Source organism: Polypterus senegalus, chromosome 3 (assembly GCF_016835505.1).
Source record: "Polypterus senegalus isolate Bchr_013 chromosome 3, ASM1683550v1, whole genome shotgun sequence".
NCBI lineage: Eukaryota > Metazoa > Chordata > Cladistia > Polypteriformes > Polypteridae > Polypterus > Polypterus senegalus.
In genome coordinates, this window is record NC_053156.1 from 47464988 (window position 1) to 47488678 (window position 23691).

At 37.2% G+C, this 23691-nt stretch overlaps 1 protein-coding gene across 2 annotated transcripts in view; it reads right to left on the reverse strand.

The window, feature by feature from the left end:
- The window catches only part of LOC120525111 (phosphatidylinositol 4,5-bisphosphate 3-kinase catalytic subunit alpha isoform-like), a 104498-nt gene that overhangs the window by 75127 nt on the left and 5680 nt on the right, over positions 1-23691 (reverse strand). For both annotated transcript variants that reach the window (XM_039747130.1, XM_039747131.1), the window contains exons 2-3: positions 21539-21793; positions 20720-20882 (exon numbers count right to left, since the gene is read on the reverse strand). In XM_039747130.1, coding sequence (XP_039603064.1) covers positions 20720-20882; positions 21539-21727 — 352 coding nt within the window. In that variant the 5' untranslated portion in view covers positions 21728-21793. The remainder of the gene's footprint in view (positions 1-20719; positions 20883-21538; positions 21794-23691) is intronic.

A 23691-nucleotide genomic window follows, 5' to 3' on the forward strand; every position in this document is an offset into this window, starting at 1 on the left:
TGATCATGCAAGAAGAAAAATCACGGAGGCCACCTAGAGACCTATGAGAACTCTGAAACAGTTGTAAGCTACAGTGGATGAGACTGGAGAGATTGTGCAGACAACTAGTGATTCCCAGGTGTTCCACCAATCACAGCTTTATGAGAAAGTGCCACAGAGAAAGTCACAGTTAAAAAAAGTACAAATAATTTGGCAGAAGGTACATGGGAGACTCTGAAGTCAGTTGGAAGTACATTCCATGGTCTGATGAGACAAAATTGAGCTTTTTGTCCCTGAGACTAAACTCCATGTTTGAAAACTGCTCATTATCAAAAACATGAACCTTGGTGCTTGCAGCAGCATAATGTGGGGATGCTTCTTTGCACCAGGTTTATGAGGGTAAAATGAATGCAGCAAAACTGATCGAAATCCTGGAGGAGAACCTGTTGTAGTCTGCAGGAAACCTGCACCTTGGGAGAAGATTTGTTCTCCAGCAAAACAATGACCCCAACCATAAAGTGAAATCTACACAAGAATGGCTTAAAAACAACAATGTGAATGTCCCGGAGTAGCCGAGTTAGATTACAGATCGCAATGCAGTTGAAAATTTGTGGCTGGACATGACAAAGACCTTGCAACCTAACAGAGCCTGAGCAGTTTTACAAAGAAGAATAAGGGGTAATGTCAGTGTCCAGATGTGCAAAGCTTAGAGAGACCTGTGCTCACAGACTCAAGGCTGTCATGGTTACTAAGGTAGCATCTACTAAATTCTGACTTGAAGACGGTGAATACTTAAGCCATGAATTATTTTGTGTTTTGTATTTGTAATTAATTCAGACCACTTGGCAGAGATCTGTTTTCAGTTTGACATTAAATTTTTTTTTTCTGTTAATCAGTGTCAAAAAATCCAATTAAATCCACTATGATTCAATATTGTATAATAAAATGTGAAAACTTCCAAGCATGTGAATCCTTTCTATTGGCACTGTATGTTGTCATATAAAATTGCTGGGTGAATTCATATTTAAGGATTTAGTGTCTGAAATGGAAACACACCTTCCACCAATAAACTGCCACAGCCACTGTATTTTGTTGACACCTGATATTGTTTTATTTTCATACACTAGTGCTCCCCTCAGAATGAATCAACAGGAACAGAAGCAGCAATATATTTTCAATGTATTTAGTGTTTTATCGTTCGTATTCCTTTGCCAGCTGAGCTTTTTCTGATTTGCTAAGTGAAGTGAAAATTAGATGTGGCAATAGCTGCCAAACCCTACCCATGACAGGATACTATTTATGAGATGTGTGTTTTGATGTGCCTCTTTTAGTAGCCATCTCTAAACCTTCTCAGAATTACATTTTTATAGCAGGAGACTCAAGTTGCTCGTGTGAATGATGCAGCATTTTACAACAAGTGGGAGGCCCTGCTGTACGCTGAACTGTCGTATGTACTTGTGGCATACATGCCTTGTATGGGAACTCTTATGTCATAATACATGTCAAAAAATGACACAGATAAAGGAATTCTGCCATTTCAAAGAAATGGGTGAAACTGATTTGGTGCTCTTCCTGAAAATTTTACCAGCAAAACAAACTAGTTCAGATAGCATGGAGAAAATTGGAAAGATTAAACATACTGGGAAACTTGATGTAGAACAGAGGTGTATGATTTTATTATAAATTGAGACACCTTTTTGAGAATAATGAGATAGGTACTATAGAAACGTTTGCATTAGTGCCTAGAAGAGCACATATACACTGAGTGGGTGCAAGTGCAAGGTGGCTGAGCATTATTTAAACAAGGGAATGGGCAAATGGGTAGGAAAGGCTGGGTTTTTAAAACTCAGATAAAATGTTACATTTTAAATTTAAATAATTTGATATCATTAATATTATTAAAAATGTAGAAGAACAGAAACCTGTTCTTGATTAAATATTTCCAGAATCAGCATGCAATTCAGTGAGATGGTGGCCACTGGCCTGAGCCAGTCTTGGGCCGTATTAAGTCCAATGCAGAATGATCAATGCACAGATAAAAGTGCAAACGCCACACAAACCAAGACCATGCCCAGGATTCAAATCCACTTTTCATTCTGCCAAATAAAACTGAATGGATAAAATGTAACAATAGCAGAAAAATCAGTCAACACAGAAAAAAACAGTAGGAAAAGCCTAGTAGTAATTGTTTGTTTCAATGCTAGAAGTAACAAATTAAATAATACAAAGTTGTATAGAGCATCATGTAAATACAGCAGTAAAAGAAACTTGGCTTAATCCAGGAGTACAAATAAAATATAATATAAACCAATCAGCACTATTTCTAAAAGACAGGCAACATTTGGAAAAGTGAGTAAGAGAGAAATTAGATATATTAAAATACTCCATTATGGATTAAGAGAACATTAAAGCATTTTGTCTAGAACAGGCCATTAAGTTCAACTTTATTCATTTAACATATTCATAATACTCTTGGTTGCAGTGGGCTGGTGCCCTGCCCGGGGTTTGTTCCCGCCTTGCGCCCAGTGTTGGCTGTGATTGGCTCCAGCAGACTCCCGTGACCCTGTGTTAGAATATAGCAGGTTGGATAATGACCGACTGACTTATAATACTCTTAGTACCTTATTCTATCTACCTATGGTCCACTGTGAATAAATACTTTCCAACATTTGTTTAAAATTTATGCTTTGCCAATTTCCTTCTATAACCACATGTTGTTATTGAAAAATGCATTTTAAAGCAACAGCAAATTCTGCCATACAAATTCTCTTCATACTTTTAACCATTTCTGTCATGCTAAATCTTAATCTTTGACTGCTCAAACTGAATGGAGTCATTTCCTTCAATATGTCCTTATATTTCATACCCCGCAGTCCAGTAGCTCATCTGTAGATTTTCACTAGCACTGTTATGAGTTCTGGGGGCTTTTGCATAATATGTGAAAGCACCTATTGTTGTTGTCATGTCTTTCTGTCCACATGAAATGACTTGGCTCCGAGTGCACAAATTTCATTGAAATTCAGTACACTTATCTTTCTATATAATACGCTACCTTGGCTGTTCGTTTATCTGTCCAGGATTTTAAATCACCTGTAGCTCGCAAACTGTTTGAACTATTGACCTGAAATTTGGTACACATATACTATGTGACATCTACTATTCGCTTTCAGGGTGATGATTTTTATTAGTCTTTTTATTTTATTTTATTTTATTTTGTTGTAGAATCAACTCTCGGCAGTGCGCAGCAGGGCGGCTATACGGCGCATGCATATGGGCGCCATACTCATTCCCTACCACCTTCGCTAATCATTCTTAAGGCAGATTGAAGACTTAAGTGCCAGCTTAAGTGAAAAATTAAAGAAAACGTACTAAGTAATTGCAACACAAAAACTAATTTAATCAGTTTTAACGTGAAAAGATGCCGACGAAAGAAGAAAAGCAGCAGGCCGCTAGGGTGGAGTAAAGAAGAGCTGCTCAGGAAGCAGCAAGTGCATCAACCTCTGAGCAAACGAATGCTAAACATACAGAGAAAGAGGATGAAAACTAGGAATGCTCAAGTCAAGTGTATTCACTGCACATTATCATGCAGTACACCGTTACTGGTTCTTACATAAAATTTGTTGGGAAAGTTTAATTTTTGTTAAGATATCTTGAACAGATACAAATATTTGAAAAGCACCGGCAAATTGTTGAAATTAGATAAGAACCTCAGAAAAACTGTAATGAAAACAGGCCATTGATCCCAAAAAACAGATCTCTCTATTACATAATAAAATCCTGCAACAAGACAAGACTTTTTGAGGATTTTTTCAAGTCCCGCGAGACAAGACTTTTGACACGAGATTGTTTCAAGTTATGCCCTCCTCTCAACCATATTCAAACATGCACATGGTCCACTCACATCTCATTTGTGTATAAGCGCCTTGAGCATGGGAAAGGCAATATATAAATAAAATGTATTATTATTATTATTATAAATTTTTATGTTTTCCTCACTTTTAGTTTCCAATTAAAGAAGACGTTTATGTCCAAATCTTATTGATGAATTTCATCACGAAGCGATATCAACAGACGAAATGAGTACACAGGCAATCCAAGCAAGAAACGATGAAGTCAAATGAAATAATGCGAAAATTGTTGATCGGTTACATGGCAAACTGGTTAAATGCGTATCAATAGACTATGCTGAAACAGTTGGTGGTAATCGTGCAGAAGATGAAAACATCAACTTACAATGTTCTGAAGAATAACTACAACCGTTAACACCATCTAGTCTTCCACCGCCCAAATTACTGTTGAAAGAAGGTTGTATCCAAGAAAGGTAATGTAGTACATCTTCCCCGGATAACATTAGACAACAATGAAGATCCTGATATGCCATTCGTATTAAAACGTTAACCATTTCCCATTAGAATAGATGTTGCAAAGACAATTAACAAATCACAAAGACAAACATTTGAAAAAGTCGGTTTATTTATTAGAGAGAAAGAAACTAAATTCTCTCACGGGCAGTTATACTTTGCGTTGACACGATGCAAGTTTGGAAATAGATAGTGAAGAGTTAATTACAACTCCTAGGTCCTTCTCATAAGGTGTACTTTTAAATTTCAGACCTCCCATTGTATATTCAAATGTAAAGTTTATACTTTCTATGGTTAATAACTTGAATTTATCTACATTAAATTTCAATGCTCACAAATTTGGCTAAGCCTGTGTGCTGTCCTATCTTCTGTGTGACCTAATTTGCTAATTAATTCACTCTTTCAAAATTACCTTGATAGAGATTATTTCAACTTGCATATTTTCCTCTTTCATAAATCTGATAGGGTGTCCTGGAGTGGAAAATCTTCAATATTTGAATGGTAGACTGTTTATAATAAATTTTAATTATTTTGCTCGAACAAACCAAGATAAACTGAAAATAAAAGACTTTAATTACAGGCATCAGAAGCAGCTTTTCCTGTGTATTCTTCCTTTATTGTACCAGAAATGTATGTACTTGTTTCTTTTTCAATTAGTTTATGACCTGGGAATGGGAAACAAGTACAGATGCCACAAAACCTTTTTAAATTAATTCATAACCCGGGAATGGATGGATGCCGTAGGACTTGAAATTACAGAGTTAGTTTAAAGCTTAAGAAAGGAAGAAGTACAAAGGTACTTAAAAGATCAAACACTTTGATCTGAGTCATTCATCATCACGACAACACAGCCAATCAAATGTGTACAATGTCTCATATCCCGAAACCCCATTTGTGCATTCTAACATAAATATGGCTTATCTAAGGGACCAGAAAAAAAAACTACATAAGGGCAAGAGAGGAAGTGACTTCAGAGATCGCGACACATGTGACCATTTCATCTGGATGTCAGAAAAAGTAAATCAAAAGCTGCCCAGGACAACATCCACTCCTTGACATTTCTGATTTTCAGTAAGTTTTTCTAAAAGAGTTTATATCCAGACTTTGCTATCAAGTTTATTTTCTATTGTATTTTCTTCTATTTGGTATTGCTGTAAGTTAATAACTACCACGTTGCTTTTAAAATTTCTATACTTTGTCTTTTATCAAGAGTGTCTGAAATGATAAGAGGGCACCAAGTGCATATATTTGAACAAATCTGTATCTTCGCATGTCTTTGCATATTTAGTGAGTGGTATAATCTATTCTTGCATTTTGCCTTGTATTTTGTACTATTGTATTAAATTTCTGAGGTGTCAATGATAGATTAGCCATCTAGCTCTGTGATGACTTAGGTTCTGTTTTGTGTGTTGTGTTTACCCCAGTTTTTTGACACTCATTTCATGTCTAACCTCTCTCTGAACTCTGTCAAAAAACGGGGTCTGCTAAAGCCCATTCAGGCATTTCTTGTATGATTTTGGGCTATACAACATATAAATGGTTGCTGTTGTTGTATGTGTTTGCATCTGTGTATGTGTCTTCATCTTCAAGGGCGGGAGTAGATGAACCTAATAAATGTTCCTGGTAAGTCTCACAAACTTCATGATAATATATTTTGGTGCTGCAAGCAGGATTTCAGCAGTAGTTATGTTTTGTCTATTTGTTTGGAAATTTTGTGATTTTAACATTAAGGAGGAGTAATCCACCTGCAGTGACAATTCTGTGAATGGAGGCTGTTATTTAGCCGACAGATGTCAGTCTGCAACAACAGAAATTTTCTAAATTTTTAGTCTTAAAGTGAGAGCAGCTGAGCCTTCCCTGCAAAAAGCAGGCGGCAGCAGCAGCAATAGTTGCTAGCTTAAATTTAGCAAAGAAGAAAGAAAACCTACTGCTGGTCATACTGGTTGGATATTGTTAATAACTTTAGAGAAAGTAGATAAGGAGGCAAGAGAGCTGAAAAAGAATCGGCAAAAGAAATACAAGAAGCTAGCAAGATGATTGTGAAGTAAAATGCCATTCAGAATAAGCAGCAATTGCTCATTGTTAAAGTTTGTGCTTGATTGTGGGGTCTTGGTCTTGAGACACAGAGGAATGGGACAGAAATGCAGAACTACAGCACTGCCCTTAAGTCAGGTTCTGTTGAAGTAACAGACAGGAGTGCTGCAGCTTCTACACAGCACACAGGAGAGCAGCTTATAGCAGAGAAGACTGTAAATGAGATGGAAGGAGTCATTTGAGTAAGTTGGTAGCTGGGCTGGAAAAACAGGCTCAGGTCATTTATGGTGGTGTGCATCTTGGTGAGGCATCCAAACACTACAAACAGAACAGCAGGGGAAAGCAGCATTTTCTAGGTCTTGGCAAGGGGTGGAAAAAAAAAACAGAGTCCAGAGTTTGAAGGGTAATCCCCTGCAACTGCACTCTTACAAATAAAGAGGTTGGTCATGCAATGAAGCTACAAAGAACCACACAATCTAATAAAGAACCATATAGTGCCATTAAAGACCCAGTACTTTTAGGAGTGTGAGATAAGTGGAGTTATAGTGGAGGATCTGGAGAAATCTGACACTTTTGAAAAAAATGCACATTTTTAACTTTAAATGAAACTTAAATGGATGTAGCATTGATTCTGATAACTTTGAAGGTAAATTACAATTACAATTACAGGCTATAGAGTATTGAAATTCAAATAAGTATATTAGAACTAAGGCAAAGGCGTAGCTGTTACAGGTTGTAGATTAGTACAGTTCAAGCAAAAATAGTAGAACTGAAGCTGGCTATTGGGGGCACTTCTTTCAGCCTTAGAGGAATATACATATTTTTAGGGATAGATATTTTATGATAACAGACTATTAAGACCTAGGAAAGTCTAAATACATTTTGGATGGTGGATGAGATTGCCATGTGTATGTGTGTGTACCTGTGTGTCTGTTAATCTTCAAAGGCAGCAGTAAATGAACATAATGAATGTTCCTGTCTCACACTCCTGGCAGCAACACAAAATTTACAAAAATGCTGGCAGGGTCACATTAGATGCTTCCATAAACTTCATTGATTTTAACTCTAAATTCTTTTAATTTTATCTTTTATGTAAGTCTTTCAGAAAGTTTAAGAAATATAATTTACAATTAGCCATAAGCCCTCCACAGCTAACAATTAAAAATAGTGCATCAATTGACTTAATTGTCACATGATTTCAGTAGAAATCTACTGTCCTATGAAAGCTTTTGAGCCACCTCAAGCCCATTAAGGCTACATGATATTGTAAAATACTTTTTAAATGCACTCATTTAATACATATAACTGCATTCTTTTATCACTGATAACTCTGAATATGATTCAATAATGAGAAAAATGGGAACAGTCTTAGCCATTATGAAAATGTACAACTATAAGAAAACCTGGAAAAATAAAATGAAGTGAATAAAGAATATGTATGATAATGTAAAAGTCAACTGCAATGTTCTTTTAGTGTTTTAGCAGTAAGAGAATTTTCCTAAATATACTACTGGTCAAAAGTTTTAGAACTCCTCAGTTTTCCCAGTTTTTCTTCAAATTTAATCAGCTTAAATACAATGAATGACCTAAAATGGTGAAAATGTAAGCGGTAGACTGCCAGAGGTTTAAATTTTAAGTTTAGGTTAGGAAAAATTGAAAAAAAGGAAATTTCAGAATATGACATATTATTGGGCCCTCTTCAGGAAACGAATAACAGGTTACAATCTACAGATGTTCTGAAGCATTTGAAGAAAATGTATCTTTGTGTTGGTTACTTAAAATCTCTCTTCTGGCTTAAAGCAGTGGTGCTGTAGAAATTTGTAAATTCCAGTGATAATCACAAGAAAATGGCAATTAGCAAATTAAATCAGACAGAGCATTATTACACTTTGAAGTGTATGTCTTTCATTAAAAGGAGTGGCAAAAAAATCGAAGTGTCTGTGAGTACAGTGGTGGCCAACACAATCCAAAGGCAATTGGAAACTGGAAGAAACTCTGACAGGAAGAGATCACAACCTAATAAGAAGACAAGTTTCTGAGGGTCACCAGCTTGTGTGATGAATAAAAAAATTGAATAAAATTCCTTGACTTTTTTTTTTGCTGCTGTTAATTTGATCTAAAGACATTAAGACATTAAACTGCATGCATTTCCATAAAATATGAAAAAACCAAGATGTTCTAAAACTTTTGAATAGTAGTGTATGTATACTCATACTGTATATACTGCTATTATATAACAAATGATTTTGTTTAGCCTCGCCTAAAACATGGCATAGTTTGGATCATGTGATAAGTTGTGTAGTTTCTAACTTTCCCAGTAACATTCTATGGTATAAAAGATGATTTACTACTTTTTAGCTGTCTTTCTTATCTTTGTCTATAAAAGCTTAGGAATTTGTTTGTGTAGTCAGAGAATGGGGAGTTCACTTTTTGCTCTGTAATAGATCTAAGGAATTAAAAAATATACAGTATATTTATTTATCAGACCCTTTGTAGAGTGATTTTTGTAACATTTAATTTAAAATAAATCCCTGACACACATACAGGAAATATTCAGGAGGTCACATTAATTGATTTTTTAAACTACTGAGAATGATGTGACACAAACATTAACAGAGATAAAACATATCACTCATCAGGAGTTGATAATATTCATCATGGAGAAGCTTGAGATTATACTGAAAATATAAGCATTTTTTGTCCATTTTTCATAAATTGCAACAAACCAAACTGAGGAGACTTCTAAGGATTAGAGGCTTGCCAATACTAATATTACTGTTACTAATGTTATAGATCAAATGTGTCACAATTATACAGTAAAGTTTAATGTTTTTGATGTTTAATGTTTGATGTTATTGTTTTTGCTTTGTTAATTTTTTACCATTATTAAGATGCATGTTGGTGACATCGTCAAGAATTGCAATTATAGAACTGGTTGGAATGATGCCACACTTTGCCACACCACAAATCCCACATGCAGATGTTTGGCATCATGGGGTGTGGCCATGTGGTCTTGATGGCCATCTTATTAAAGGGCAAGCCACATACTCCATAATTATGTGCATTTTATTTCAAAATAAGGATCTTTTTGTTTAGTTTGAAAAAAATAGCTTATCTGGTAACTTCTTTTCAAGGTTTATTTTTTTCAGTTAGCTCTATCACAACAGGAAAATTAATGGAGAAAATTATTAAAAAGACAGAAAAACAGCAATTGGGGTATATTAACATAGAGTCAACAATAGTTTAGACAGGGGTAAGCCCATTTTATTCATATAAGATGAAGAAGCAAAAATATCCCATTAAAGGCAACGCAGTGCACAGCGTATATCTACCATGTCACATCTGTGACATTTCTGTTTGTATGGGCTTGTTGGTAAGTACATAAGATTCCAAATCTCCCGGCATTACAGTTAGACTACTTTCTAATGTAGTAAAGAAACAAGTGCTGAGTGGTACAAGATTGTCTATTGCCATACCTAGAATAAGGCTAAAACTTTTATTATTGGTTATGTATCTCTTTTCCAAGACCAGCGTTTTGGGAATAATTGGTTATAATAGTTATCAAAACACAGGTCAGCCCTTGAAAATCATGATTTTATGATTCTCAGACCTGCCCGTTTGCAGGTTTGTTATCAACAATTAAATGGAAATTATTTTGTGAGTTTTGTGATCTATTGTAGAAAACTGCAGACAACACTGTGGCAGCGCTATTTAAATGGACTGCAAATCCAGTAACCCCGGGAATACTGCATCATTGGGCTGCTTCATCAGTATCCACAAGGATTGCTGTGTGGAAGATGAAGGTGGTGTTAGCTTGAGTCTAAAGAAGCTGACAACATCAAAAATGATGGTGTCTTTTTGTCTCAATGCTTCACTGAACAATTGTGTTACAGTTACACCCATTGGAGTACAGGTATCTCTGGATTTAAGTTCTTGTCCTGTGCCCACTTGTTCACGTGATTTTTTTTCTGGGTTGAAGAACATCAATGTCTTGGTGCACTCCCAACTTCTACTAATCTTCACATACATCGGCAATACGTTAGGACAAAAACTTTACTTACTTTCAGCAGTCTGTTCAAAGGGGATTTCATTTCACTTTAACAACTCATCTGCAACTAGTTTACTACCATAAGTATACACAGAAATATATTATAATAAGTAAAAGTTTGTAAAACATTACATTTCACTGTCTGGGGGATGGCAAAGATCTCTACTTCAGCAGCCAGCCTCTTACATGTGATTTGATTGTGCAGTGATAGATCTATCCCACATTTCCAACAATATTTTGCATATTATTTATTGCAATAAGCTCAGAATATACATTAATTATAGACCTAAAACGTATTCATGGATTTTTGTATTCACGGTGTACTCCCACAAATCGCCAAGAGATAACTTTATACAGTATACACCAATCAATTACAACACCTGACCATCAAAAAGAATACATTAATATGGAGGGGTTGCACTTTGGAGGAACACTGGCTTGAGCAGCTACACCTTATGCGTCTTCTCCTTGCTTTTTTTCTTGGTTTCCATGTACATCCCAAAACATGAACATTAGGTTGATTGGTATATCTAAACCTGTTCAATTTGTGTATGTGCGTATGTTTGAGTTTTGTCCTGAAATGGACTAGCATTCAGTTTCGAGTGCCTACCACACACTCATGTTTGCTGCGTTCCTAGGATCCTGTAATGTACTTTAGGTAATGGGTTTAGTAAATTTCTTGGATGAACAGACTACTGTTCCTGCTGTAGTGAAGCACACAGTATAATGATTTAATTTTGATTTGCTTAAACTTTACTTAAACATTTAAAGATTTTTTTATTTGCGGCATCTCAGCAGATAGAGCCATCCTCAATAAAATATGTTCTGAATTTCTAGCTATAACTGATTTTTTGATTGGTGTAGCCTGTTTCTATTTGATAACAGATGCTGACAGAGTAGGATAGTTTAAAGAGAAGATGAAAATCAAAAGTGATAAGAAGTTAGCTGTGATGAGATAATACAGCAAAGACAGAGACCTGATAAGTGCAGAGAAAGTAAGCATGAACAAAACCAATGATGTACCAATTATAGACTAGTAGCATACTGCTGCAGTATGCACTCCATGTAGCTCTGTGTAGTGTTTTGCACATTCTCCATTTAGTATACCCTTAATACTCCTGCAAACTCTCAAAGGTCTATCAGATTTACTGGCAACTCAACCTAGAATGGGAGAGTGTAGGTGTGTACATCTCGTCCAGGGTTTGTTCCTGTTCATCCTACTGGCCTCAGCTCCAGTTTCTTGCTAACCTTCATTGAACACTGAAGGCCCCAAAAAGGGGATGGATGGACAAATGCAGAGTTTAGTGTTATAATTGTCATTGAGAAACCAAGATACATAATCATGGAACATTGTGTAATTCAGAAAATAGAACTTCAAATGAAGTTTACAAAGAGAAGTAAGGGCACATCCACACGCAATAAACTTAATATATGTCTTTGTGAAGTGTTAAAACTGGAATATTAGGAGATAACTGGACTCTGGTAGACCATGCGGGTCTTTGCAGGTGTTTTAAAACTCAGAACTGCAACATCTAATATATCCTACCACCTAACACAAATATCCCGTTCCCCTAAACAGCCAATGATATGGCTACAACTCAAAATATGTGGCATGAGGGCACGGTCCAAAAGTTTGGTTATTTTTACCAGACATTAGATGGAACAAAACATGTTATCCAAACAGCTTTGACTATGGTATAATTCTTGGTGTCAGACATCTCAGAAACAGCTACCGTCCTGGGACTTCCACACCCTACAATCTCTAGAGTTGGTGAGAGAATGGCGAAATAAACAAGAGACTTTAAGAGAGTGGCATAGCTGTGGGTGAAATGCGATTAGAGGAGAGTGGCCAGACCCATTCAAACTAATGGAAAGATCACAAATACGCAATTAACAGCTGATCATAATGGTGGTAAGGCAGTGGGGCATCTTTAAATGAACAGAGTGTCCAACCTTGAAGTGAATGGATTACAGCAGTAGAGGATTATGCCAGCGTTCTCTCCTGTCAGGTAAGAGTGGGAAGATGAGGATCAAGTGAGCACATGATCACCAAATCTGAAAGACTAAAGATTGGAAAATGAATGCATGGATCCATCCTTTCTTATCTCAAAAATACAGGCTGGTTGTAGTGGTGGTGTGGGAAATATTTTACTTGAAAGGCATTAGGTCCCTTAATACCACTTGACCATCATTTGAATGTTGCAATGGACATGCCATAAGCTAACCAAGTTGCTGACTAAGACCATGAATTTATGGCTACTGTCTACCCATCTTCAAACAGATACTTCTATATCAGTAATGTGCCACATTACAAAGAACACATCAGCTCAAACTGATTCCACAAACATAACAAAGACTTCAGTTTGCTCCAGTGACCTGCACAATCCTAATGTTTCAAACTGACAGCAACTTTGGGATGAGGTGGCCCATTTTATTTATACAGCACCTTTCCCTTGCTCAATGCATGTCACAGAAATTCAGAAACAACAACAGGGCATATGTAACATTGGATACATATAATATCTGCATTAAACACTAAATAAAGATAAATACATGAGATAACAAAGTACTGAAGCAGAATAAAAGACAATAAAGAAAAAACAATGAAGAATACAAAATACTACAAGAAAAAACCCTGAACAAATAGCACAATTTGTGATATAAACACAAATCATCCCAAGAATCTAGACAGAGAGGGTAAACTGAAAGAAGGGTGAGAGTATCAGGGTAAGTTAAATGCGTTCCTGAATAAATCTGTTTAAATTGTTTTTTAAAAGAAAGAATTAAGACAGTTGATCTAATTAATTTCAGGTGTTTCTCCCAAAGTCTGGTCTGTCACCCATAAAGCACAGGTTAGTTTGGGACACAATGAGATTGCCAGACTCATTGTACCTTAATGGGTGGATAGAAGCATAATGATGGAGGAGTTCATGGTGAAAGGCCATTTTAAGCTTTATAGGTTACTAACAGAATTTTACATTCAATCCTATAAGACACAGTGAGCCAGTGAAGGTGGAGTAGGATGAGTGTTACATGCTCGCTTTTGCAGGTCTGTGTGAGGACCGTTGTGGCAGAGATTTGAATCAACTGAGACTATGACAGAATAATAGAAAGGGGCCCCTGCCAGTAGGGAGATACAGTAGTCGATGCAGGATGTAAGAAAAGCATGGATACATTTCTCAGCATCAGGAAAGGAGAGGAACGAGTGCATATAAGATATATAATGGAGATGGAAGTAAGAAAGTTTGTTAATGTGTATGATTGTGTAGACCAAAATTCCTAGCATAAGTCCATGTCTCAAAAAAGTTTAGACTGGTCCTTAAAAGGGATTCTAAATCAAAGTGTCTGCTGTGGGCATACTGTTACTGTTAAAGGGTAAAATCCTGGTACAAATGCTGCCTTAAAGCACCAGGAACCCACATTTGATCCCTCTCTCAGTGAGGAATTGTGCAGTGTTGGCCTATGTAGGATTCTTACCACACCCAAAAGATTTGTATATTAGGATGAGAAATTACTATAACATGGCCCAGGTTGAATGTGTGTAAGTGGGCTTACCGTAACTTCCCCAGTGCTTTTAACTGCCTTGTACTCAGTGCCAACACCTCCCCATCTTGTAATTGAAAAATCATGTTTGAAATATGTAGGTGGATGGATATTTGTCACCTTAGGTTAGGTGCTAAGACACCTTAATCTATGCCACCAGAACATAAATACTGTACTTATTCCTCCAACACTTTTAAAGACTTTATGTACTGTCTCTCAAACATACAAGTACGGTTAATAAGAAAGAGTAGAAAATAACCTACAGTTCCTTATGAGGAATGTCTGCAATTGTGCATGAAAGCTGATGCATGCATTACATTCCACAGACTCTTGCACAGACTCATGCATTACATCACGCAGACATTTTGTGATGCTTTATGCTAATCTTGCTTTTGCTATGAAGTGCTTTTTGATGGTGCATTCTGATAGAAGGCTATACAAAGTAAAGAGTGATTGATTGTTACAGTTGTGCTTAAAAGTTTGTGATCCCTTTAGAATTTTCTATATTTCTGCATAAATATGACCTAAAACATCATCAGATTTTCACTCAAGTCCTAAAGGTAGATAAAGAGAAACCAGTTAAACAAATGAGGCAAAAATATTATACTTGGTCATTTATTTATTAAGGAAAAAGATCGAATATTACATATATGTGAGTGGTAAAAGTTTGTGAACTTTTGCTTTCAGTATCTGGTGTGACCCCCCTTTGCAGCAATAACTGCAACTAAACATTTCCGGTAACTTTTGATCATTCCTGCACACCGGCTTGGGGGAATTTTAGCCCATTCCTCCTTACAGAACAGATTTAACTCTGGGATGTTGGTGGGTTTCCTCTCATGAGCTGCTCGCTTCAGGTCCTTCCACAACATTTCGATTGGATTAAGGTCAGGACTTTGACTTTGCCATTCCAAATCATTAACTTTATTCTTCTTTAACCATTCTTTGGTTGAACGACTTGTGTGCTTAGGGTCGTTGTCTTGCTGCATGACCCACCTTCTCTTGAGATTCAGTTCACAGACAGATGTCCTGACATTTTCCTTTAGAAATCCCTGATTTAATTCAGAATTCATTGTTCCATCAATGAAGGCAAGCTGTCCTGGCCCAGATGCAGCAAACCAGGCCCAAACCATGATACTACAACCACCATGTTTCACAGATGGAATAAGGCTCTTATGCTGGAATGCAGTGTTTTCCTTTCTCCAAACATAACGCTTTTCATTTAAATGAAAAAGTTCTTTTTTGGTCTCATCTGCCCACAAAACATTCTTCCAATAGCCTTCTGGTTTGTCCACATGATCTTTAGCAAACTGCAGAAGACCAGCAATGTTTTTTTTTAGAGCAGTGGCTTTCTCCTTGCAATCCTGCCATGCACACCATTGTTGTTCAGTGTTCTCCTGATGGTGGACTCATGAACATGAACATTAGCCAATGTAAGAGAGGCCTTCAGTGGCTTATAAGTTACCCTGGGGTCCTTTGTGACCTCGCCGACTATTGCACGCCTTGCTTGTAGAGTGATCTTTGTTGGTCGACCACTCCTGGGGAGGGTAACAATGGTCTTGAATTCTCTCCATTTGTACACAATCTGTCTGACTTTGGATTGGTGGAGTCCAAACTCTTTAGAGATGGTTTTGTAACCTTTTCTAGCCTGATGAGCATCAATAACTTTTTTTCTGAGGTCCTCAGAAATTTCCTTTGCCATGATACACTTCCATAAACATGTGTTGTGAAGAGCAGACTTTGATAGATCCCTGTTCTTTAAATAACACAGGGTGCCAACTCACACCTGATTGTCATCCCATTGATTGAAAACAACCTGACTCTAATTTCACCTTCAAACTAACTGCTAATCCTAGAGGTTCACATACTTTTGCCCCTCACAAATATGTAACACTAGCAAAATACCCACGCTTCGCAGCGAAGTAGTGTGTTAAAGAAGTAATGAAAAAGAAAAGGAAACATTTTGAAAACAACGTAACATGATTGTCAATGTAATTGTTTTGTCACTGTTGTGAGTGATGAGTGTTGCTGTCATATATATATCTATACATATACATACATATCTACATATATACACACACATATATATATATATATATATATATATATATATATATATATATATATATATATACACTCACCTAAAGGATTATTAGGAACACCATACTAATACGGTGTTTGACCCCCTTTCGCCTTCAGAACTGCCTTAATTCTACGTGGCATTGATTCAACAAGGTGCTGAAAGCATTCTTTAGAAATGTTGGCCCATATTGATAGGATAGCATCTTGCAGTTGATGGAGATTTGTGGGATGCACATCCAGGGCACGAAGCTCCCGTTCCACCACATCCCAAAGATGCTGTATTGGGTTGAGATCTGGTGACTGTGGGGGCCATTTAAGTACAGTGAACTCATTGTCGTGTTCAAGAAACCAATTTGAAATGATTCGAGCTTTGTGACATGGTGCCTTATCCTGCTGGAAGTAGCCATCAGAGGATGGGTACATGGTGGTCATGAAGGGATGGACATGGTCAGAAACAATGCTCAGGTAGCCCGTGGCATTTAAACGATGCCCAATTGGCACTAAGTGGCCTAAAGTGCGCCAAGAAAATATCCCGCACACCATTACACCACCACCACCAGCCTGCACAGTGGTAACAAGGCATGATGGATCCATGTTCTCATTCTGTTTACGCCAAATTCTGACTCTACCATTTGAATGTCTCAACAGAAATCGAGACTCATCAGACCAGGCAACATTTTTCCAGTCTTCAACTGTCCAATTTTGGTGAGCTCGTGCAAATTGTAGCCTCTTTTTCCTATTTGTAGTGGAGATGAGTGGTACCCGGTGGGGTCTTCTGCTGTTGTAGCCCATCCACCTCAAGGTTGTGCATGTTGTGGCTTCACAAATGCTTTGCTGCATACCTCGGTTGTAACGAGTGGTTATTTCAGTCAAAGTTGCTCTTCTATCAGCTTGAATCAGTCGGCCCATTCTCCTCTGACCTCTAGCATCAACAAGGCATTTTCGCCCACAGGACTGCCGCATACTGGATGTTTTTCCCTTTTCACACCATTCTTTATAAACCCTAGAAATGGTTGTGCGTGAAAATCCCAGTAACTGAGCAGATTGTGAAATACTCAGAGCGGCCCGTCTGGCACCAATAACCATTCCATGCTCAAAATTGCTTAAATCACCTTTCTTTCCCATTCTGACATTCAGTTTGGAGTTCAGGAGATTGTCTTGACCAGGACCACACCCCTAAATGCATTGAAGCAACTGCCATGTGATTGGTTGATTAGATAATTGCATTAATGAGAAATTGAACAGGTGTTCCTAATAATCCTTTAGGTGAGTGTATATATATATATACGCACATACATACACTCTTTGGGGTGCGAGCAACTGTTGCTGGGGGTGGCAGAATCCATCAAGGAAGAAAAATGAAAAACATTATTTGTACAAAATCTTAATTTATTTATCCATTCCTAAATAATTAAATGGGCAGGCTATTTTGTATCAGTGCAATACGCTGTTTGTTAAAACGGATGACTCCCGCTCTTACGTGCAAGTCTGCGTGGATATTATGAACTATCATATCTGTTCAAGTTCTATTTAAATTTTAAATACAAGGAATTTTTATTTAGTCGACAGAAATATCTTTGCTAGGAATGGAAGTTAAATGTAGGCATCATTGCATAAATTTTTCTTCACCATACAAATGTAAAGAGTAAATTCGCCTTACATTCCAACCAAAGATATTTGTTTCGACTAAATCAGGGGTGTCAAACTTAATTGCACAGGGGGCCAAAATCCAAAACACACTTTAGGTCGCAGGCCGAACAGGATAAACATTTATTGAACACACTAAAACTAAACTTTTAAAACTTTTAAAACTTAACTTTTTTAAAATAAATATGAATAAAAACAGACAGGAATATTATTCCGGAATAAATCAACTCAAACCTTAAATAACTTATAATATTTTGCTCTCCATAAAAATATATCCTGTCTAAATTATACAAGTTAGAAATAAAGTAAACGTTAAAAGAACAAACATTCAACTTTCTATACTCTTATGTAATTTTATATAAAAATTAAACTTAAATTTTAAATATCCCAAAAGATTTTGCTCTCCATAAAAATATATCCTGTCAAAATTATACAAATTCAAATATGAACATGGTGCATAACAAAACCTGGAAATATAAATAAAATGTGTTCTTTTCAGCCATAACAAATCAAAACATTCAGTTGTCTTTGCTCATATGTCATTTTATCAGAGCTGGACACCTGGCATTTTTTTTTTGGCAACAACTTCATTTATGTTTGGTGTGAGGTTCTGTGTTGTGGAGATTCTCAGGATGGACTGCAGGTGCTCATCAGTGAGGCGACTCCTGTGTGCTGTTTTGTTAGTCTTCATCACTGAGAAGAGTGTCTCACACAGAATTGTGCTACCAAACATGCACAAGGTTTGAGCCGCACGTAGATGGAGCTGGAGCATTTGTGCGGGAATGGAGTGAATAAACTGTGCGGGCCGTGCAGTATCGTACTTTGCCTTCAGTGTGCCATTACACTGCAGCTCAATCACCTCCATCTGAATCTGCACAGGTGCAGTTTCCACATCGACGGCAAATGGGTTGCGAAACAACTCCAAATTCTTTTTTTGTTCTTCAAAGTCACCAAAGCGCCGTGCGAACTCACAGTGCGCTCAGTTTATCAGCAAAGTGCATATTTGGGAACACCGTTGTGCCAACTTGGTTCAATATTACTTGGCAACAGGGAAAGTGGGGCAAGTTGCACTGGTGCATTTGTGTCTCCCATAAAAGCAGTTTCACTTGAAATCACTTTGTGATTGTGCACAGGTAAAAACGTCTGCTGAAGTGTCAGATTCTTCTTTAACTCTTCTGCTTTCTGTATCTTCTGCATTGCATTCAGGTCTTTCAGGTTATCCTGATGTTTTGTCTCATAGTGCCATCTTAGATTAAATTCTGTAATTACAGCCACATTAGCTCCACAAATGAGACACACGGGTTTACCGGCAATGTCAGTAAACACATACTCAGCCTCCCATCGGTTTTTAAAGGCTCTATTTTCAGAATCAACTTTTCTCTCCAGCATCGTGTGAGCTAGCTTCACAATAACTTGCAGCATCATAAGCTAGACTTGATTAACGCAGTAAGTGTTCGGCAAGGCAGATGAAGCGCTGCATTATGGGATCTGTAGTTTATTGTATTACCAGCGCTTCATATCCACGGGCCACTAATAACAATAATACAGTATATAAAATGATCTCGCGGCCTTTGAGTTTGACACATATGGACTAAATAGAACTTGAAAAGATATATTTTTTCAAATGTGATCGCGCAATTCAGATTGAGTTGACGCGCACTACAGTACATCGAGCCTTTGCTATTGTGGTTTTGCCTGCATGCCTCAATAAGTCACCCTCCCCTCGCTCTTATTTTTTTACCGTTCATCTAATGAATATACTGAGTATGGCTTTACCAAAACAATCATTGATCGCGAATAAAGTATCCATTATTCGAGTATGTAGATCGGGGTATATATATATATACATATATATATACCCGCGTATCGCAGTGGAGAAGTAGTGTGTTAAAGAAGTTATGAAAAAAAAGGGAACATTTTAAAAATAACGTAACATGATTGTCAATGTAATTGTTTTGTGACTGTTATGAGTGTTGCTGTCATCAAGGATTTGATTATCATTATTTGTTTCAATCAGGTTCGTATTTGTAGGATGTGTTATGTTCAAGTTACATTCCATGTTTGTCAATCGTTGTAAAGATGACAGGTTTCATTCATAGATTTGTTTCTTGTTGCATCAATAAACAGCTCGTCTTCTTCTTTATCTGAGACCTGACACACTGCATACACGGGTTTTTTTTTGCACTGTCTTCCTTTAGCGGGACATTGACTTTTTCCACCGTGTGCTTTGTTTATGCAGTAGCTGCACTTATGAATATGCTTGTATGTATCAGACGCTTCATATTTTTTTGCTGCCTTCTCAATTGTGTAATTCGGTTTTGTTCAGCACTCTTTGGAACTGTTGCTTTTGTCTGTGCACTGCGTCAGTTCACGTGAGCCGCTCGGTGTACATGCATCGAAGTTTCCCAGCTGTGCTGGTGCCATCTCGTGCTATGTCCACGGCTGTATTTAATGTTAGCTAAGACCCGGCACTTAAAACTTTCTCTCGCAGTTTCGCTGAGTTTGTGCCAAACACCACCCTGACCATCTCATCTTCCTCTGCATAAGCACAGTCCTTCACCCGTGAATATTTAGCGGCAGAATTTCAAAATGAAACCTGTCCACCTTTTGTAAGGAAGCTATAAGGAATGAACCTGCCAAATTTCAGCCTTCCACCCACATGGGAAGTTGGAGAATTAGTGATGAGTCAGTCAGTGAGTGAGTGAGTGAGTGAGTGAGTGAGTGAGTCAGTCAGTCAGTCAGTCAGTCAGTCAGTCAGTCAGTGAGGGCTTTGCCTTTTATTAGTATAGATTCGATCATTTTCCTCAATAAATAAATGACCAAGTATAATATTTTTGTCTCATTTGTTTAACTGGTTTCTCTTTATCTACTTTTAGGACTTGAGTGAAAATCTGATGATGTTTTAGGTCATATATACAGAAATATAGAAAATTCTAAAAGGTTCACAAACTTTCAATCACAACTGTAAGTGTTTTCAGAGAACGTAGATGCAAAAGGGCCTACTATAAATATTGGACATCGGCCTTACCAATTTCACGGTTCAGAATTTTCTCCTCCCGGTTGCCTACAGGTTCAATAACTTTGAGGATGGGCTGGAATAGCCGAAGGTCACAGAGGCGACGAGTTTCATCATAAAATTCCTCACGTTCTGCCTCTTGTGTGACTCCAACAAAGATATAAGAGGATTCTTCCTAGAGGTAGACAAAAGATAGCAGGAGGTAGTCAAGAGCTGTAAAGATGAGTTATAAAGGAACAGAAATATATGGAGAGTGTGAGGGAAGAAAAAAGAGGTAGATAAAGGCAGGTGGAGTATTCTAAGAGAGGATAATTCAGAGCAAGTGAATCAGGGAAAGTAATGTGCATCTCCAAAAACTGTGATCCACTTTTAATTCATAATAAAAGCTGCTATATAATAAAGTCTGAGTAACTGTTGGCAGCATAAAGAAAAGCTACATAGCAGGGAGCCTTGGAGCAATAAGGAGGTAGATATATTGAAGAAAAGAGAAGGTATGATAACCAAAGTTCAAAAATCAGAAGGCACAAGTGATTGAGAAGAAGAAAAGAGAAGCAGAAAAGATTTGTGTGGAAAGCCCAAGTAAATAACAAAAAATAGATTGATGTGGAGAATTGAAAAGAAAGACAATCTGACAAATAAATAAAATTTTAAAAGACACAGGTGCAGGGAAAAGTTAGTGAATAATATAATATACAAGAATGGTGAGGGTGAAGGCCCTGAAAGGAAAAATTAAGAAATGACAAAAGTTAATGAAGTTTGAATGAAATGAAACAACTACTGAGAAGGAAAGGACAATAGTCAAGACATGGAGAGCATGTTCAGCCTACTTACCTGCAGAAGATGGAAGAGCGGGTATTTGCGAGCTTCACTGAACAGATCACGCTTAATGCTGAGAAGGGTGGCCTCTCGCAAGCACTCCAGAGTGACCAGGATGCTGTTCGGTAGGCAGCAGTCCACCAAGATACGGGGAGGCATCAGATGTAGGCCCCATAATTCCCCTGAAGATGGTCGTGGGGGCATGCTGAGATGGCGTGTCCAGTGGTTTGGTGGGTACTTACAATACTACACAGCAGGATAAAGGGCCACCTAGAAACAGTTACATAATTGATCTCAAATCTCATAAAAACATATACGTTACAGATGGGCCATGTGCTGGCATTAACACTGAAACTTGGCCAAAGATTTTCTTTTGAAAACATCAGTCACCCTGGATTTGTCACTCAAGTGTACAGTACGATGGTGGTCAGCTCAAAAACAAATACCCACCACCACTCATTTTCCTCACTTTCACTTCTAAGGCAAGTTAGATCAGAGTACAGAATCTTTACTTTTACTATTTTCTCTATTTAGATGAAAAATTATACATATGTCTATATACATATAGAAATATATACATATTTCATATTTATAAATATTTCATATTTCTGTCCCTATTTTATTACAGAAATCTACTTGGATGTTACTGCTCTGAGACTCTCCTCTAAGTAGAATGCAATGTAAAAAAAAATCACTTTGGAATGGGCCATACACTACTTTAGTGTAAATAACACTTTAACCATAACGAAGGAGATCACTTAACAGAAGATTTTACAATCCAAAACAATCCATTGTACTGAACAATGATACAGATTCAAGAACATTAACTTATATTTATTATCTACACAAATAAATGTAAAGTAAAATGAGCAGGAAACTGAATGATGCAGACAACTACAATAATATTTAATTTAAAACTAAACACATTGGGTCAAATGAAGTAAACAAGTTAAATTGACAGACAGCTTGGTACAAGGGTGTCTTAAAGCCTTTACAGGTCCATTGTGATGTGTGTGTGCATGTGTGTTCGGGGTCAGTCTGGCAGTTCATTTCTTTCTTATCATCACCCAGCATATGCTCTGATAGTATGTGAGTGTGTGTGTGGTTGTGTGCAAGTGTGCTTGCGGAGTGGTGGCTCTGAGGCTAGGGATCTGCACTGGCAATCAGAAGGTTTGAATCCTGTAAATGCCAAAAGGGACTCAGAAATAAAAGACAAAGAGTAGATGACAAAGTAGAACATCGTAGAGAGGTTCAAAAATGTTGGTGCGATACACATGCAGAGCAGGTTAGAGATTATGAAAGTACTAAAATTTAAAAGTCTCAGAAAACTCATAGTGCAGATCGCATTAGCGCAAACAAACGGAAATTTTTACTTGGTGAAATAATGGAACAGCAAAAAGAGATTGAATATATGGACATAGGTGATATGACAGAAGTATGTAGATATTGTTCACCATTAAAGTCGGAGACTTGTAGATGGACTAATTTGTGTTGCCATCAGGGAAAAGTAGTGTTTCTTCCCAATGAAGAGAAATAAAAGATTTGCTATTTGGTGAAAGTGAAATACACAAACACTACAGGCAAAATATCTGAATCTACAATAATCTGTTCGTGTGAGCATTATTCAATGCTCAAAAAGTGGATTTACACGATTCAGGGTCATATGCTATGAGAATCTGTGGTCCCACAACGATTAAGGCTACTACAAGTTTAATTTCAAAGAAACCACAATTTGGTCAGGTTTATATTTATAATCACGGAGAAGGGATGCAACATAGAATCGAAAGAGTTAAACGATCAGACGTATTAGAATTTCTACAGCCAATAACAGATACAAATTCATACGTCCAAAAGTATCGCACTTTACACTAAATTTCTCTGAAAAACACGGACAAAAAAGTTTTTTTGGATTTATATATGAATCCGAAAGATCACGCTCGCATATGTAATAAACCAACATGTGACAAATTGTCAGCGATAACAGTTTTGAAAGACAGAGATATCAAAGACAGAGTTGATATTCGTGTTTTAAATGACTAGCGTGTAGTGCCCGCATGGGGGTTAGCGAGCAAAGAGAGCAGGGGGCAGAGCCCCCTAGTATTCAATAAGTAAGAAAGTAAGAGATGCATATTTGCAGTACCTAAACTAAAGTGTTAAAAATTTCTACA